This window comes from Rhyacophila brunnea, unplaced genomic scaffold, assembly GCF_057557595.1.
Source record: "Rhyacophila brunnea isolate RB1 unplaced genomic scaffold, BYU_Rbru_1.0 scaffold_20, whole genome shotgun sequence".
NCBI lineage: Eukaryota > Metazoa > Arthropoda > Insecta > Trichoptera > Rhyacophilidae > Rhyacophila > Rhyacophila brunnea.
In genome coordinates, this window is record NW_028232860.1 from 3,898,922 (window position 1) to 3,918,886 (window position 19,965).

Below are 19,965 nucleotides of genomic sequence, written 5' to 3' on the forward strand. Positions count from 1 at the left end.
AGTATTAAGTAATGAACAATTGGAACCAAATAAACTTAGGAGATTTTTAAACGAAAACATTTACGTTTACTGGTAAAAATCGCAGTTTTTTGAAAGAAGACAAGAACAGATCAAAAGACAGCGTTAGAATCAAACGTTGTTTACCAAAACTGTATTTAGTATTATTAAAATAAAATATTTTTTGTTAGTACATGCTGTTTTATTTATTTTATCTTGGGTCGCGTACCAAAATTATTACTCTAAATTGGGTCGACGATCAAAAGGGTTAAGAAACTCTGTCTTAAGCCTCAATTACATTGAGCTTCTTTACGAGCTGTTTATTGGCGAATTTAAAAGCGGGCGATTCAGCTACTGTGATTTGATGATTACACACAAAACTTTCCATTCGCTGAGAAGCCACAAGCCAGCGACTATTTTGACGGAACGTAGTTCGTTTTTTTACCGGGAGGTTGGTACTGCGCAGACGCAGTAGGCCCACACGCCGGCGTGTAGCGTGTAAAGTTGACCGGCTTTCAACTTTTCTCGGTAGAGTGTTTACAACCTGCTTATTAGCTTATTCGATGATTACACTGGGCGACTTTACAGGCAGATTGTAAATTCGCCAATAAACAGCTCATAAAGAAGCTCAATGTAATTGAGGCTTTAGGCGATCTTCTGATCTTGTTTGACTGAATTATGCTGGAATCGTTATGCAGCCTATAGAGTTCCATATACATAGTATTTTTTGCCACTTTTGGGGCTGGAAAAGTTTACCTTCCATGTCCATAGGTCAATTAAATATACTGTAATATTGCCGAATATGAATGATAAATAATTTCTGGAATGCATGTTTAAGACCCCAGCAGTAAGTTTTAAGGCGTACTCTAGTGACTAGACTCGTAGAGGCAGACCAAGAAAGAAGTGAATTGAACATGTGGAGGATGCGAAAGAAGAGAGAACGAGGAAGATGGAAGATGGTAATATATTTTTAAAATAAATAATGTCTAGTAGTAAATGTATCATGTGAATAAAGAAAACAGTATGAATCAAAGTTAGATCGATAAACAAAGTTTACCAGATTGATGGCAGTGATTTTTTGAAAACCTGTTACACACTCTTTACATTCCTTTGAGTATTATTCTCTGGCTGACTATTAGTTTTCTTCGGGTTTTCATTATCGGAGTTGGGATTCGATCCCTTCACAGTGAACGTGACGTAGTACCGCTTGTTCTTGTCAAGTTTTTCCGACGGAAGGGCTATCATCTGTTTCTCGTTTCCGTGGCAAAGCTCCAACGTAACTTGTGAGTTTTGGGCCTTTCCTTTACCGCCTATCTGCGGCAGGAAACCTTTTCTTTGCGGAGCAGGCTTAGGCATTACATGATGCTTGGCAGGAACTGTAAATAAAATGAACAATCATATGACACAAATTCTTAACACATTTATCTCTATCATCTATATCAGTTGTCCCCAAGCCCCGGTCCGCGGACTGGTACCGGTCCGTGTATCAAATGGTACCGGCCCATCGTCAATAAAATCGGAACAAAGGAATAGACTGGACGTGAATGCAGCACTTAGTCTGTCAGAGACAGCACTGCAGCCAAGAATATCCAATATATTAGCAAAGATGCAACAGCAGGTTTCGCATTAGTTGTTGATTGACTATGGTAGAAACCTATCAAGTCATTACTATCTAAAATATACCTACAACTTAACGGCCCACCTACCTAACCGAATTTTTTTTTAAACGGTACATGTTCAAACGCGCGCGTCAATATCATTTTACTCCCTACTTCAATTAAAGTTTGTTAATTTATGGCTACGGCCGTATGTTGTAGCTTAACCACTGGAATGACAAAAGAAATGGCGTATTTCAAAAAAACACTACCTTAGTCTTAGGTCAATAATTATTATAAAGCAATCATTATTTGTAAGATGTTTATCACACTTGAATGGTCAAAGACATAGCTTATAATAAGTATCTTTAGAATCATCTTCAAATGTGTTAATCTTGCCGATTTTTTGAATAATAAAATGCCTAATTCTTGTCAAATTTGGGATCACAGAGATTAGCAATATAATTTTTTATCGTAAATATTTTACAAAAATTATCTCGTCAAAAATTATACTAATGGTTTTATAAATGCGATTAAAAATTAATAAATGTAAAAAATCTTAACACCACTGCACAGTTATGTACCGAAATATGACTATATTCTAAAACATTAGAGCGAGAGGTTTAAAAGAATACTATTTTATGTAACAAAAATACTTTATGCAGTCATCAAATGTTTAAAATAAATATGAGGGATAATAAGGCTTCAAAATTATATCAATAGATTATCTACAACGTTTAAGGAGTGTCCAGGATCATAGTTTGAAAATACAATAAAAACTCAATTTTGACCTACGACGGGCATGTCCCCCCTTAATAAAACCCACCATACACTACACCTGATCTTAATTGAATAATTCTCAAAAACCCCAAGCATTTCAACACAATTTTAGATTCGGTTATACAGTTCTATAAATTTTGATGGTCGCCCGGCTTCAGTGTCGGCCTATAACGTCATGGGTCCCAGGTTCGAATCCTGGGTCTGGCAAGGTACACATATTGTTTTTCAATTTGTGTATGAGTCAGAGTATGGACCTAATGTTGAGCAACTGGCTAACATCCATTTCTCGTAAAAACAAAATCTGTTAATACAAGACCTCCACTATGTGGAGGCCCATATGATCTTATTAGGATCGGACATGGTAAAAAAAAAATATTAGGTAGTGTTTCGCTTCTGTTATGTAGTTTCCGAATCTATGTACGTTTTAATAAATAAATGACATAATATGATGATGCGTAGCAATTAGTGAAAATATGGCTGTCGTGAAATGATAGTTAACAGATGATTGCTCAATAATTGGATTATCAATTTGGAATTGAATCATAATTATTCATGTATTAGATAAGTTCATGGATTCAGTTGAAGTGTGCAGATATTTCCAAGATATTTAGAGATTATTTAGATAAATAATCACAGATATGTCAAATGCATATGTCGTTTGTATTTAAAAGTCAGAACAAAGATAGCGACTATAAACTAGTCGGCTCTACAAACTCACATCCTAATAGGATCATATAGGCCTCCACAGTGGGGAGGTTTGTATTAACAGATTTTGTTTTTACGAGAAACGGATGTTAGCAACTTGCTCAACCTATTAGGTCCATCATACTACTCATACACAAATTGAAAAACAATATGTCGTGTACTTGCCAGACCCAGGATTTGAACCTAGGACCCACGACACTATATATGAGGCGTCTAATTCCAAAAAGCGATAAGTCCACATTTGGTCAAAATCAAGAAAAAAATACGCACGTATTCTTTGTATAATTTTACACAATATGTATTGATCTATAAATTCCAAAACGCGACATAACCCTACGAAAAAAAATATTTTAATTCTCGATTTATTACAAAAAGCGCCAAGTCCGTGTTTCATATTATTTAAAGCTTGGTTGATTTCGCGCGTGTTTAAGTCAACCAATAAGGGAACGTTAAATATTGAAAAGGGCGTCTCCCATGCTGTAGCATCTGGTAAACTTATGAAAGTGCCACGGAAATATGTGCCTTATGGGGGATAAATTAAAAAGTGAAGTACAAGTAGCGCTAAGTCCAATTTTATTTTGCCTATATTTATTACATTTAAGAGTTTATCGGCTGAAACAAATTGCCATTTGGTTCTAATTTCGACATAGAATACAACTGGAAAAAAAATCTCACGTTAAAACAAATAATTGAAGCTAGAAACATAAAAACGTTGTTTCCCGATAATATTGAATTGTGGACTTGTCGCTTTTTGTAATTAGACGCCTCATATATATTTTAATATTGAAGAATATAATTATTATTGTTTTGTTACGTAAGATAAATTTGTATCGACCAATGAAGCGCCTTGTACAAAGCCGAGTACATTAGGTAAAATAGAATAATGCTTATTCTGGAAATAATTTCATTATTCAGTTATATTTGATACAATACTCACTATAGGCTGAACACGGTATGCCGGTATAAGCGTGGACAGCATGATAGCATCGATGCGTCTTACTCGTGCACAGAATCGGGTTATCAGGTAGAGCGTCCATCTTGTACGTGTTTTCAAGTTTCCCTTCAAAGTCAGGAAACGCTCTTTCCGGCATGTTGGCCAGATTCTTGACTCCGCTCCGCTGCAGGCGTCTCAGTGACTCATAGAGGAACTTCTCGAAGGTTTTAAAGGTGTAGTCAGTGCTGGTATAGCGGCCCGCGCCTACGTAAGCCAGGCTAGACTTGTGGTAGTCGTCGATGGCTCTCTTCACCATGACAGCCTCGTTGGCTTTACCCGATCTGATTTGGATCCGTTTCAAATCCATGAGATGTTGGAATATTTTCCTTTCAAGAAAATATCTGAAAAGGTACAAAAATTATTGTAAAATTTTAATATTTTTTTATTAACTACAATGAAAATACTCTGGAAGCGTGTAAAGACTTTGGTTGTATATGGCAGTGGCGAAGGGTGGAGGTAGGCTGTTAAGATCTGACATAAATAGTGCACATTAAACTTTGTTAGTCATACATATTTGTTTTCATTAAACTGAGACTACAATTTTATTTACTGATGGTGTTGTTTAGTTTTTAAAAATCAATTAAACCCTTCCTAAACCAAACCATAATAGTTTTGGTTTACTTTGGGTGATCCGACCAAATTGTCCACACTTTTTCATTCATACTTATTTGTTTTAGTTGAGTTATGAATATATTATATTACACACGTTGTTGGTTAATTTCTTTGTATTCATTAACCCCTGCCTAAACCAAACAATAATAGATAAAAAATATTATTCCATCTAGATAATATCCTAAATTAAATATGATTTAATGACATAATTTTATATATAGTTTATAGATAGACAAGTATTTTTTGACTATTATCTATTATGGCTTGGTTTTCGCAGGATTTATTGAATTTAAAAACTAACCAACACCATCTGTAAATTATTGTAGCTTAGTTCGATGAAAACAAATACGTATGACTGACAAAGTTTAGTGGAATTCTAAGTTCCTACAGTGACATGGGTAGTTAATTTAGCCTTTAAGGCTAGTAACTCTGGTGCGTCGAGTACTGAACATAGAAAGCCCTCAACAGACTGCGGACTATGATAGACCACACTGGAGACAATATGGTGAAATGGACAAACTCTGATGATCAAGCCTGAAAATTTGACAAGTGGTGAGGGTAATATTTGTTATAATGTAAATCTCATGTTGTGAACGTCTTGAATTTAGATTTGTTATGTCCACAATGTTTTGTTTTCTTAAATAAATAAATAAATTATTGGTCAATTGAACTAATAGCACCTGTACACGTGCATGGATTTACTGGCAGCAATTGTGCGTATTTCGTGACAATAACTGTTGACACCTAAAAGTGCTGACTGTCTCTCCAATCTCATTCTTCAAGAGTAAGCGAGACGCGATGTTGTCATTTTATGGTACTATTTGACAGGTAGTAAAAATCGGCTAACCACAAAGTGAGTATAGTTCGTTTTTTTGCCGACAGGTTCGCCACTATCGTTCTACTGCGCAGACGCAGATCGAAAAAATCCCTACTGTCGCATGAAAATTCAGAAGCTTCCAAACTTTTTTGATACATGCATTCAAGCTTGCAACTGCAGTGTAATACATGTTACCCATATATTTTCTTGTTATGGCCGCGATAATACTTACTGTCAACAGTAAATCCATGCACGTGTAAACGAGGTATATTATGTCTAGGTATAACTTACTAATTGTACCAATTGTCTATGCAGGCTAAAAACTATCTATAAACTCTTTTTGACTATTAACATTTCTGACCAATTGAATTGAAAAAAAGATAAATTATATTATCTCACCTTCTCATGTTAGTTTGCACAATCTGCGTGACAGTCGCCATGTCGACTGCATTCTTATCACCGGGTTTTCGTTTTGGGATCTTACTATCCCTCCCCGAATACAATCCCGTTGCATTACGGTCTTCATAATAAGCGACGAGTCTCGGACTCATCACTCTGTTCTGATGAATAAACCTCGGACTCGGCTCAAACCCAGAATCCATCATTCCACTGGACTCGTAATCCCTATCAGAATTCTGACTCTTCGACCTCATAGACCCGTTTCTACTCTTATCTCTATATTTTTTCTTCAGCCGTCTTCTCCTTACATTTCCAGCTGAATCAACTATATTATATATCTCATTATCACTTATGCTAGGAATTCTTCTTCTAGTGTATCCGGCTTGCTTTACAAACCTGTCCGGCTCGTCAAAATCAATGTTGGGTTCAGATTCTTGGATCAACGTCTCGACATTTTCGTTCATGATATCTCTATCATTTTGACTGTCTACATTATTGGTATCACCGTCTCCTAATATCTTATAACTTTGCGTCTCATATAATTGTTGCTTTCCTTTTGATTTAATATCTCTATCAATCGATTTATTCCGTTGTGAATCCAACTGAGGTTTCCTTCTGTTGTTGACAACTCTTTGTCCTTTAACATCCGGCAATCCTTTTTGCATTCCTCTAGGTCTTTGTTTCCCGATACGCGGCTTTGTCTCTTGTATACTATCTTCTTGTTCTTCATTCATTTCATTTCTGTCTTCCGAATTCTGTCTTTGAATTCCTGTCATACTCTTTAAAGAGATTTCACTTATTCCTGCTGTAGTTTCTTCAGAATCTTGCTGAGTAAAAGGATGTGTTTGATGATCAGGTGAATAAGACTTGAAACTTTTGCTTTCAGTTCCAGGCCGGTCGGACAATTCCTCATCGATCAGAGTTAAGGCTCTCTGATTGGCTTCATCGTACGGAGGTTCAGCAATTATTGGTTCACCCATTATGCTATCCGGAGATCCTTCTGACTCCTCTTGAATACTGGCAATCGCCTTTAATTCTTCATCAGGCAATATTCCTATGATCGCTTGTACAAAATCATCTGCTGGTTTTTCCTCATTAGCTACACTACTATCTTCTTCTTTTGTCGCATCATTTTCAATCCTAGCTTCTTGTTCTTCTTGCATGATACTATCGTTATCAATTGGCGCATCGTCTTGAGTATCCAGTGATTCTTGAATATCCGGAATTATTGCTATGATACATCCACGTTCCGGAGGTTCTATATCTTCACCCACTGCCTCACTATCGACTCTTTCTTCTAATATCTCAGCATGGTGTTCGATAAGGGTAATAGCCTGATTTCCATCGACACTCAAACTTTGAGACTCGTCAGCGCTTTCTTTATCGTCTCTGTTTATAACCACAAGAGAATCAAACTTATCCACGTCACTTTGTCCATCTTTAAACTTATCATCGATTTCGCTGTCATACGTCTTTTCTTTGATAATATCAATAATCAGTTCTCTGTCCAAGGCTGTGTGACCTTCGGCGTGTATTTGTGCTTCTGTTATCAAAGTTGTATTCACCAATGAGACTGTCTCAGTTTCACTGGGTTGATTCTCACTGATGGCATCTTTATTACCCATATTATTATCAATGTGCTGCACAATCTCAGTGGCTTGTTTAAGCATAGCCAATTCTTCAGCATATTGATGCTCGATGACAGGCTCATCCTGCTTCAAGACGATGATCTTCTCTTTCTTTGACACCTTTTCTAATTTCCTTTCTTTCTCTTCACGGTCACTCGACTCGCTTTCAGATTTAGACTTCCTCGAAACGCTCTTTCTTCGTCTCTTCTTATGTTTATTATCATATTCACTTTCTGACGATTTCTCTCTAGATTTCCTATGTTTATGCCTTTTTGGACTTTCTCTCTCCCTGTGTCTACTTTCCGATCGGCTCTTTGATACCGGATCACTTTTCGAACGTTTACTATGTCTTTTACTAACTTTTCCACTGCTTTCAGAATCCGACAAAGCTCTATGGTCACGCCTCGTAGACCTTTTTCGATGTTCACTTTCATCTCCATCACTATAACTGCTCTGTTTACTTTTCAACTTCTCTTTCTTGTGCCTTTGTTTTTTTTGCTTGCGTCTCTCCTCGCGAAATTTTTTATTCTGCAATTCGTAATCCTCTGAACTATAATCGGAACTGTCGGACAAAGTTTCAACCTTGGACGAGTATTTATTTTGAGAATGCTTTGGAGTAGTGCGCGGGCTCATTTCGAAGACTTCTCTTTTCTCTATTGCGATCTTATCCTGGAGGCTGATCTTGGTGCTTTTTATGTGGCGGACGGGCAACTGAGGCACCGCCTCCTGATCCACAAAAACCTGCCTGGACGATAGACGTGACGCCGGAAGCCCTCCGTGCATTTGAAGATATTTGGCTGTGGATCTATACCCTCGATGCAAGGCACAATCTAAAGGAGTCATCAGCATATTTTTTGATGTCCTAAGAACTGCGTTTACTTGTGCGCCAAAGTCTAGTAGTATCTTGCAGAGATCTGTATTGTCGGTGTTCGCTGCGATATGCAAGAGAGTTCTGCCATCATTGTTGGTTGCGTTGATCTGCGATGGTCTCATTTCGAGGAGCCATTTCACCAGTTCTCGTCTTCCGGATGCTACAGCTTCATGCAATGGTAAATCTCCTCGTGCGTTACGAAGCCATACATTTGCATTCCGAGCACCTGTAAATTAAATGAGTTTAATCCATTATTAATCAAATTGTTAGCAATTTCTAAATTATTATTTTCATTAAAAGTCCAAGTTACTTATAGATAGGTACCTAGGTACTTGAAAATCAAAACACTGACTCATTCTACAGAGCGTTCGGGGTTCAATTCAGAACTAAGTCGCATGTAGATTTTTAAAATTCCACACCGAGTCTCAACGTTTGTATATTCATTAACTACAGTGACGTCCCGTGGGGGTAGGCAGATTGAGCCTCGCTTGGGGGCGGGAGTTACTTGAAGGGCGGCAAATCGAGGAGAATCATTTGGAATATATAGAAATAGGTACCTAGTAATAACAAAAATACTATCTTTAACTCACTGGTTTTGTCGGGTTCGCGATATCTGGTTTACTTCCGTTGCCCTTCGACGTCCTTGGTGACCAGAAACAACACGTGCAGATTTGTGAATAATTAGTCTGATATTTTGTTAGTAATGTATCCATACAACACATTTATTAGAATTGGACTTATGAAAGGATGATAAAAATTTTGTATAATAAAATGAGGCGGCTTTTTGTCGCTGCCTAGAGGCGGCATTTTATCTAGGGACGTCACTGATTAACTACAAGAACTGCATGGCGTACATGAGTGAATCATTCTTTGTGGTTGAAGTTTATTGATTCTGTTTGTACGTACGGAATAACGGCTCCAAGTAGGCATATTGGCTGTTCCCAGTAATGTCTATTGAAATTAAACGATAGATAACAGTTACCGACAATACTAACACGCTTTGCGTTTTTTTTAGTTGTCTCCTCCTGTAAGCGTAAGGTTACAGTGACAGCGTTTTGTAGTGCAGAGCGTGCAGCGTGCATATTGTGGACACTTGTTTAACACACACGCCCCGCCCCTCAAAACGCTTCCACTGAGGCCTGACACTAAGAGCCGTTTCACACAGGACACATATGTGGCGCCACCGGCGTGGCGAGATTCCGCATTTACACATAACTGAATGTGCGCGTTCAGACGGGGACACACGAGTGTCGCGTTCATTTAAATATAAATGCGGAATCTCGCGCGCCACACATGTGTCCCGTGTGAAACGGTTCTAAATCAAGCTCATTGAATGATAAAGCAACCACGACGTATTAATACATTCATCTATCAATATTACTGATAGGTTTTGATGATTATTTTAGTTTGGCCACTTACCCAACATCCTCACGGTCTCAAACTGTCCCTTGGCGCATCCGCAATGGGCTGGACTTCTGCCCTTCCTGTCCTGCCTGTTAGGATCCGCTCCCTGGTCCAGCAGCAGCGCAGTCGCGTCGGCGTGACCTAACGTCACAGCGTAGTGAAGAGCGGTGCACCCGTTGGAGTCGATGACGTCAGGTCTTGCACCGCATAGCGTCAGCAGTGTCTCTATGCACTCAGTATGGCCGCGGGATGCGGCGCAATGCAGAGCAGTTAGACCATCCCTAAAAATCAACAGATAAATATTATCAAACTGTAAAATACCATGTCCACTTCAAACGGCGTGCACACAAATTGTATGAGAGGAGAGGGGCATTTAGAAAAAAAATATCTGTAATATTGGTAATATAGTCGAACTTGGTTATTACGAGGAAGATGGGACCGACTGAATTTGCTCGTTATAAGCATTACTCGTTTTCACGTTATATAACATTCTTCGCGCCACGTTCTATTTAAGCATAGAACATAACAAATCTGAAAACCACCGTAAAAATCCCCGAAACAAGCATGCCATTCATAAACAAGAAATGAAGTTGTTTATTGTAATGAAGTGGTGAGCCGCCGGCGCTGGTAGGTACCTACTGACTTCACAAAGCTTGGATTTTTTAAATGCAATTTCAACCATATGCGTGGATACTTTTTCAATTTTGTCGGCGAATACACCAATTAGGTACTTAGACGCCTAACTAGTATCATAAACGTAATCCAATCCCGGTGGCATTGGTCTAGTTAACTGCCCGGTCGCATTGTATTGCTTATGCGTCAATTACATTGAGCTACTTTACGAGCTGTTTGTTGGCGAATTTAAAAGCGGGCGATTCAACTACTCCGATTGTGATGGTGACACACAATACTTTCCATTTGCTGAGAAGCCAACAAGCCAGCGACTATTTTGACAGAACCTAGTTCGTTTTTTACTGGGAGGTCGCTACTACGCTCTACTGCGCAGACGCAGTAGGCCTACACGCCGGCGTGTAGTGTGTAAAGTTGACCGGCTTTCAACTTTTCTCGGTAGATTGTTTACAATCTGCTTGTTAGCTTGTTCGATAATGACATTGGGCGACTTTACAGGCAGATTGTAAATTCGCAAACAAGCAGCTCGTAAAGTAGCTTAATGTCATTGACGCATTAGGGTTTGTTGTTGTTGGAAAATGTTATTTTTAAACGATCGACACACAGTTTTTCTCGGTATACCCGAGAAATAGCTCGTTATACCTAAAAGTGAATAAATGTATGGAGAAAATCATAAACTAAAATGTCAACGAACGTTTTCCTCTTTACATCCGAGATCTCGCTATTTCCGTGATCGTAATAACCAAGTTCGACTGTAATTATCGAATTTTACAAAAAGAGGATTATATTATTATGAACATAGTTTAATTAAATTTTGATGATACTGTGATTTAAATTTAGAATTAAAATATTATTTGCGTAAGTAAAGTATTAGTAAGTAATACGTAGGTAAAATTCATCGCTGCATAACATGCGACGACTGGATGCAATTCGTTACGGAGATGGAGAAACCATAGCGATTCGGTGCTGCTAACTTGCGCTCTTTCCCCACTTACTACTTATGGCGCATCGTTGCTTACCCGCACTTTTGGTGGGTATATTCCTCATGCACAGACACTCCGAGGTTTGATTCTAGTGAAGAACGCCTAGTCTGCAGCTATAACCACTGGAAAAATGATCACTTACGAGTTGCTGCGAGTTATCGCACCAACTAGAGGTTATCGGGGGGCCTAACGGTCATACTAATACTAGGGTCTGTATTGTCGTCCACGCTGCGTCATCCCGTCTTTTAGACATGGCGCATGGCGATATTAAAAGTAAACATTCCTTTTAATATCGTGGTCACCAAGTAATATGCCATTCACCTCATCATTTCCTTGGGGATGGATGTAGACTCAAGGACCACCCTTGTTTGTGTGCGCGTATATCCACATTTCGCGACTAGCACCCTTTTGCATGGCCCCCACATCCTGAAGCGGGCCCCCAGACCACGATCTATAGCGGGCCCCCTACCTATCGTTGAAGGTTAAGGGCAGTGTGATTTTCTAAAGTAGTGTTCCCCAAGTGGTTTTAGCGGCACCCCGCCGGGCTCCCAGGCTAGAGCCCTGTCATCCCCCCCCCCCCCTTATGGGGCCATGCCCTTGTGTTTCTACGTTTGTGGGTTTGATGGTGGAAATTTATATTACAGACCTACAAACTTATCTGGAGAATGGCCAAAAATGGAACTACGAACTACCATAGGACGCCATATTGAAAAACGTCACTCGAATGTCAGATTTTGCTAGTTACGAGTCGTGATTAGGTGGGTTTCGACAGTGGCTCCCCCATCTCATTCTCCAGATATGTTTGTAGGTCTGTAAGTGTTTAATTCCCGAATTTATTTTATGAGGCAATATTATCTCAAAATAGGTGGGGTTAACAATGATTCTTCTGATTGCGAGAAGGAGCTGAACTAAAAAAAGTGTCTATAATAATGGAGAAAGAGCAAAATACTCACTTGTCCGGAGCTTCGACTTCAGCCCCCGCCTTCACCAAGGCCAGCATGGCCGGCGCCGAGCCCGCGGAAGCAGCCCAAAGCAGCGGCTGCCTGCCGTCTCCGTCCTGAGCATCCACTCTCGCGGCGGACACCCTCAGGAGCGCTTTCAGCACGTCCAGGGCGCGCGAGTTGTTGCCGCCGGCGCCAGATCTTGAGCCGCACATCTGCGCCGCATAGTGGAGGGGAAATCCGCCGTGGACGTCAGCGGTGGAAGCATCAGCACCAGCTGACAGGACCGCTCGAAGCGCTTCCAATTCGCCACACACTGCAAAAGAAGAAAGGAAACACTCAAGACGATGTTTATTTCGTACCGTACCAGTATCGTATTGATCAACATTTTCCATCTCTTTTAGTCATGGGAAGAAAATTATATCACGTATATTTACGAGCATTTTTTTTATTAATTTCTTTTCATGAGGAAGATAATTTGAGATGAAAGAAGATTTCAGATAAGGGTACGGAAGTGATAGGGGTGTGTATGTTAAGATTCTTTAGATTCTTTTCTTTTGACCATTTCCGATCCTAATACGATCATAGTATGGATCACGAGAGGGCATACCGACTTAAACATTACACGATGTCTGCAATATTGCCGAGCACTCGATGGATACAGGACACAAATTTGACTTTGAAACCAAGATATTGGGTCGGAATAAAGGATATTTCGCACGATTGGTAAAGAACGCTATTGAAATCCATAGAAACCCTGAAAATAATAATAGGGATGATGGATTACGGTTAAAAACGTCATGGCTTCCGGCACTATCAGCAAAATCCAATATTCGAGCCGGTATTCCTGGTCGTAACGATTGACAGATTACTCTGAGCAACGTTTGCTCTTAGCTAATCGGATTCCTTTTGACATTCTTAGAGAAACGTTTACATTCACATACCTACACTACATTTTCATCATAAAACATATCATCTCTTGATAATGGCCTCTGCAACGAGCCCGAAACGTCAGAAACGAAAAGAAGGAAGAAGGACCACACGGTGAAAACCCAAAAATCTACTACGATAAAAAACAACCGTGAAAGCCTCAAACATTACATATTACGGGCCTCCACAGAGTGGAGTAATAGCATATTTTTTTGTTTTAACGAGAAATGGATAGTAGCCACTTGCTTAACCTATTAGGTCCATACTCTGACTGGAAAGACAAATTAAAAAACAATATGTAGGTATACGTATTTGCCAGACCCAGGATTCGAACCTGGGACCCCACGACATTATTAGTCGACGCGTAAGCCGCTCAGTCCGTTTAGATGAGATACTCTTTATTGGGACATATACGTTACACAATTTCTGACAAGCAATATCGTACAATAGTGTCCATGTTTTCAATCCCGCATGACATCTATTTATATCCGGCCATTTCACTGTTTTTCTTAGTTGGGACATGTAAGCTATAAGAACCTATTTTACAGTGCCCGAAATAGATAATTTTCACGAAGCAGAACGATCGATACTTTTCGAAAAAAAAAGCTTTTTTGTCATTATATTATTTTCCATTGAAAATATATCGCTAAATTGTACAAGAGTCTAATCCAATCAGAGATGGACATTTTGTAAAACAAAAACTCGAAAGAAATTGAATATAAATGGAGATCAACGAAAAATGCTTTGTAGTAAAACAGCACAATAGGGAATTATTATTTGTAGGAATAATTAAATTTGTAATTTCGCAGTTAACTTTAAGAAAAAAAAAATATATGAGTTTAATTATTTTCTTAATAATTCGCGTAACAGAACGCCAGTTTGTAATTTTTTCCACGAGACGGAACGGAAAACCTCAATTTTACGAGCCTGAACTGCGCTCCATTTCGCCAGGCCCATTTGGAGCCCCACCTATTTATTAGCAATGATTACCTATTACCTACTCCGTGTCTCATTTCATCGCATTATATTTATGAGAAATCTTTTTAATCCAGGAAACATCAAAATATGAATGACATTAGTATTCCCTAAAATAATCGAAGGACTTCACTATTCTCGACAGTATTGAAAAATCTGTGCATCATTAAACACACTGCGAAACTTGCCAGGCATCATCATTATTTTAATGATCATTTAGATTGTAAGGTTTATAGGAAAAAATGTGTTTTATTTATTCACTGTCAAATACATCAATCAGTCAGTCTATCACACATTTAGCCGTCAGATGTGAACATAATATAATATGTAAGCTGTTATAGGTCGAAACATGCGACTCTCAGAATGATGATGGTAAAACACGCGACTGTGTTTTTTCTTCTCGAGAAAAATACGATGTTTGCAGAATTAATACGTTATTGGGAGACTTGTAAGCTGTGAGTATTTTCACACTGAACAAAGAACTGAACACGGAAAAACTTTGTAGTTTGATTGAAATTTGCAAAGCATGGGAAATCTTTGATGTAGAATGAATATTTAATGAGGCGATTAAAAGGAAAAATAAATAGTGGCGTATGTATAAATAAACAAACAAGAACAAATGAGTTGCCTAGAGTCATAACTAACATATTCCAAAAATCGAGTTTCGAGATAATCGCAAAAACCACCAGAGCACTGTCTTTTATTAGTTATTAGTTACAAGTATTGAATATTAATGAGTGAGGCACAGCCTCAAGGGTTTCGTCGCCGTGGCCGGCCCTCCCTCACCCTGCAGCGGTGCTACAAGAGCGACCTACGTGCTGCAGGTCTGACATGGCGGGAGGTGCAAGAGTTGGCGATGGACCGAGGGAAGAAGAAGAAGAGTTAGACAATTTACATTATTTTTAAAATACATATACGATATTATAATACTCCTAAGAGAAATAGGGCTCCCGTATTGGTTAGAAAGGCCTTGATGACAGACTCACATTATTCATTGAAAAATGTGAGTTATGACACCAACAGTCAACTTTGTTAACGATTTTCACATGGTTTAAAGCAGGGGCGGGCAAACTTTTTGGATGGAGGGCCAAATTCAAGAATTCAAAATGAGCGGCGGGCCGCAAGTAAAATACCATTTTTAGATATACACTATTTATTATCACGAAAAATAAACATTACAAAAAAAATAATGAGAAGAATGAAAGTGTTGTACATTTTTTCAAATTCAGGTGTTAATTTTGTGGTTGATATTTTCAAAACTGCTTGTAAATGGGCATCGGAGATATTTGATCGTAAAGAATTTTTATTGAGGTTCATGATCGAAAATGTTTGTTCACATATATAGGTTTATCCAAAAACAACGAACATTTCTCTTGCATAATCTTTAAGTTGTTCGAATTTGTCTGAATTAAGGGCATTGTAAAATTTGGATATACCTTCACGACGATGCAATTCTCTTAAATCAGTGTCACACTGCAGACCAATAATCTCAAGTTGTAGCTCTGTCAGTACACTATCAATATCTATTGAAAATGGATCGCGTACTGTTGCTAAACTTGTCTCAATTTTTCGGAAGTCACCAAATCTTTGTAAAAAATCGTCATTCAGAGCTTTAATAATTTTACCATATTCTTCAAATTTATATTCTGGTATATTCAGCAACTTCAAAGTTGGAAAGTGGTCCACGTTCTTATTCGATATTTGTCGAAGGAACAACTTGAGTTTTAATTGAAATCCATTCAAACTCTTCACCATATCGTGGGCATATATTTTTTTTCCTTGCAACGCAGAGTTAAAAGTATTTAAATGTGTCACGATGTTCAACATAGAAAATAGTGGTTACATAGTGTGAGACGAGACGCAAGGAAGACGTACTGAGATAATACATTAACGAAAGAACAAATTCTTCAAATTTTAATCTATTGTCAATATTTTTTTTAAAAAATATAAAAAAGGTATTCGTAATCAGAAGTACAATTAATGATGGCGGGCCGCAAAAAAATATCCAGCGGGCCACATTTTGCCCTCCCCTGGTTTAAAGTGACTTTTGATATCCAACAATTTTTCTTTATATCTATAGATTAATACCTTTAGAATCACTTGGTATATTTAACTACAAAATGATAAAATTGCAATAATATGTGAGTTATGACTCTAGGCGACTCAAATAGTCAGAAGGAGTTTTCACAGCACCATGTGTGAAAAAAAATTCAACTCCTGAACTATTATGACGTACAATTACATTCCATGAACTTGTGTGTATATATATTGTTTTCTTCATAACAATGTAGCCAATTTCAATGTGTTGACCCGACTTGTACGCCGGCAAAACTATGCGCGCATTCAAGAGGGGAGGGGGGGGGGGTTCGGGTTCGGACAGGACCGAAAAAAATTTAAATTATTTATGTGAATGAACAGTCTCATCCAGTGACACCATGCCAAGCACTGCTATATAATATCTACTGTTTTAATAACATTTCTTTGTTTGTAAATGTTATGTTGTGAATGTCTTAAATTAATAATTTGTAATGTTCACTATAGGCATCTAAAAAAATGAATTTGAATTTGAATTTAGGGCGGCACACTATATGATACAAATAACAAAGAAAGGATTCGTGGAATGTCGTCAAATCGTTGAAGGAATACTTGCTAGATAAATAAATATGTAGGTATTGTTGTTTCATCATCAAGAGATGTTTCAACATCATCATGTTGAAAATGTCCCTCTGATGCGAACGAAACCGGTCCTAATTTATTGTTTAAAAGTGGAATAAGTACCACAAAAAATTGCGTTTTATTAAATTAAAACAACAGTACAATGCAGTTCCGCCATGAATTATTGACAGTTAACAAAATAAAAATGCAAGGGATTTACAGGTTTTTTTCTGTTTTGGCTCGCTTGGTTTCTGCGTGGCTTGAGCGGCGGCCTATAATAGTGTCGTGGGTCTGGGAAGTACACAATGTATTGTTTTTCAATTTGTGTGTCAGTACTGTCAGTCATAGTTCGGACCTAATCGGTTGAGCAAGTATCTGACATCAATTTCTCGTAAAAACAAAATCTGTTTATACAAACCTACACACTGTGGAGGCCCATAATATCATCTTATTAGGATCGGACATGGTCGGAAAATATATTAGAAGAAATAATAAAAATGCATTGATGCGGTAATGAACACACAATAATTTTATTACATGCTAAAAATGCATTTTTATTCTGTGTAAGTGTGGCATTTTTTTTGGGGTGCCGAAGAAAATAATAATATAGGTACACTTTGGGTTTGAAAACCACTGTAATTGTGGAAATTTACATTTAAGTACCCACCTATTTTAAGTTTGTTGATTTTATTTTTGTAAATTTTAATGTTTGTTCAAAAATTGTAAAACTGTGCGGTGGTAGTGATCAAGTGATGTCATTGTAATTCTATGATCTATACAATTATAATGACCGGGGATTTCCAATCTCTCAATGACCCGGATGATTCAGTCATTACCATAAATCATAATGTATGAATGGAAAGAAAAAGCGACCTATAATAAATATTTAAAAAAAAAACAAATAAAACATAAAACGTCATTCTGCATAAAAAGGAGAATATTGTTCTATTCATAAACAAGATATACAGGGATGCCAACTTCATTTTTAAATTTTATTTGGCGGTAAAAATGACAATCGTCCTGAAAGAAATCCTTAAGTTGTGATTATATTATATATAGGTGCACGTCGCGTACTATCATGCTGTCACGGCGACAAATTTAGTCTACGATTTCCTTATTTCGATCTCTGTAAATTCACAACAAGAAGTCTCACTGTTAAATGACTATTAGGTAATATTCATTATATTATAGTTAGGTACGTCGTCTGTAGAACTCGGTTATAATGGTAAGAAACACAGTGTTATGTTAGTTCTACATTTCTTTTTGCCGTTTGCGTTGTTTAACTTTAATCTTGTTAACTGTCAATTCTTGATAAAAATACACGAGGCGTATTAATTAAAATAAAACAAAACCTATTGTCCGTAGGTATCTCATTAATCCATATAATTTAATACTGATCATTGATTAGGATTGGGATTTGTGGATTTGTCCCTGCGCATCTATTCCCAAGACTGTATCGGCCGCTATCGGCGGCTATCCAGGGTAGTTTATCATAGTTATGTATTGAGGTACCTATTATAATTGTTAGAATAAGTTAGATGTAATTGTTACAATAAGTGCTATATTTTAACAGCATCTCTCTTGGCTGTGTTAACTTTTAGAGCGAGATAGACAGTTTTGATAGCTCAGACGGTTAACTTATTGTAACAATAATTAATCAGCACACAAATATGATAAACTACCCTTGATAGCCGCCGATAGCAGTCTTGTGTATAGCATAAATGCGCTGGTCTTACTAATATTCAGTATAGTTAGTTATTAATTAGGTTATTTATTCACCGAACGAGCAGAACTAACCTACCATTAGTAATGCCAATTGGGAAAGCAACGGCAGATATTATGTTCAATCAAATTGCTTCAGATATCGATGTATTCTACTAAATATGTAAGTCTGTGTTCAAGTGAACATTTTTTTAGAGATTCTTAAGATATTATATATTTAGAATATTTACATCATTCAGTGTTGTGTATATATTTTTATTACGTTATAGATATATGTTTTTTTTTTTTTTAATTATTAATAACCATGTCCTTGCTATTTCGTACAAGGTGGTTGTTAGTAAGTAGTAACTTTGAACAATCACAAACACCCAGGCTTTGAGAAAAACACATAAATGTTTTTTGTCATGACCGGGAATCGAACCCAGAACTCTCGGGTGGAAGGCCAGCGCCTTACCCACTGCACCACGAGAGCCGCCTATAGATATATGTTATAGATACGTAGGTATATACGAGCATAATATTTAGTACCTTCCTATCTTTATATTGCCATCTCATGATGTGAACGTCTTAAACTTATACTTTGTAGTATTCGCTTCGTGTAAATAAATAAATTCGGCGAAGTTTATACACTTCCAATAATAATTATCTTCGTAAAAACAAATCTAATTCCTACCACCCTGGGAGTACGGTGGCGTCGTTATTGTGATAATGCCATTAGTTATTATTTTATTATGTAACAAATTAATACATTTTCATGGAATGTGCATACTTTTGCTTAAAACTACGTCGTTTCCGTTATCAGTACTCTAAAAAAACAAAAAAATGTTTGACTGACACATTGTAAACAAACAAAACGATTTAGATAAATAAATATGTAGGTATTGTTGTTTCATCATCAAGAGATGTTTCAACATCATCATGTTGAAAATGTCCCTCTGATGCGAACGAAACCGGTCCTAATTTATTGTTTAAAAGTGGAATAAGTACCACAAAAAATTGCGTTTTATTAAATTAAAACAACAGTACAATGCAGTTCCGCCATGAATTATTGACAGTTAACAAAATAAAAATGCAAGGGATTTACAGGTTTTTTTCTGTTTTGGCTCGCTTGGTTTCTGCGTGGCTTGAGCGGCGGCCTATAATAGTGTCGTGGGTCTGGGAAGTACACAATGTATTGTTTTTCAATTTGTGTGTCAGTACTGTCAGTCATAGTTCGGACCTAATCGGTTGAGCAAGTATCTGACATCAATTTCTCGTAAAAACAAAATCTGTTTATACAAACCTACACACTGTGGAGGCCCATAATATCATCTTATTAGGATCGGAC

At 37.6% G+C, this 19,965-nt stretch overlaps 1 protein-coding gene across 1 annotated transcript in view; it reads right to left on the bottom strand.

Annotated features, from left to right (window-relative positions):
* Positions 1-1,086: 1,086 nt before the first annotated feature.
* The window catches only part of LOC147071097 (uncharacterized), a 95,756-nt gene continuing 76,877 nt past the window's right edge, over positions 1,087-19,965 (bottom strand). Inside the window, exons 4-8 of the mRNA XM_085948526.1 lie at positions 12,369-12,672; positions 9,818-10,083; positions 5,900-8,624; positions 4,015-4,412; positions 1,087-1,373 (exon numbers count right to left, since the gene is read on the bottom strand). Coding sequence (XP_085804652.1) covers positions 1,087-1,373; positions 4,015-4,412; positions 5,900-8,624; positions 9,818-10,083; positions 12,369-12,672 — 3,980 coding nt within the window. The remainder of the gene's footprint in view (positions 1,374-4,014; positions 4,413-5,899; positions 8,625-9,817; positions 10,084-12,368; positions 12,673-19,965) is intronic.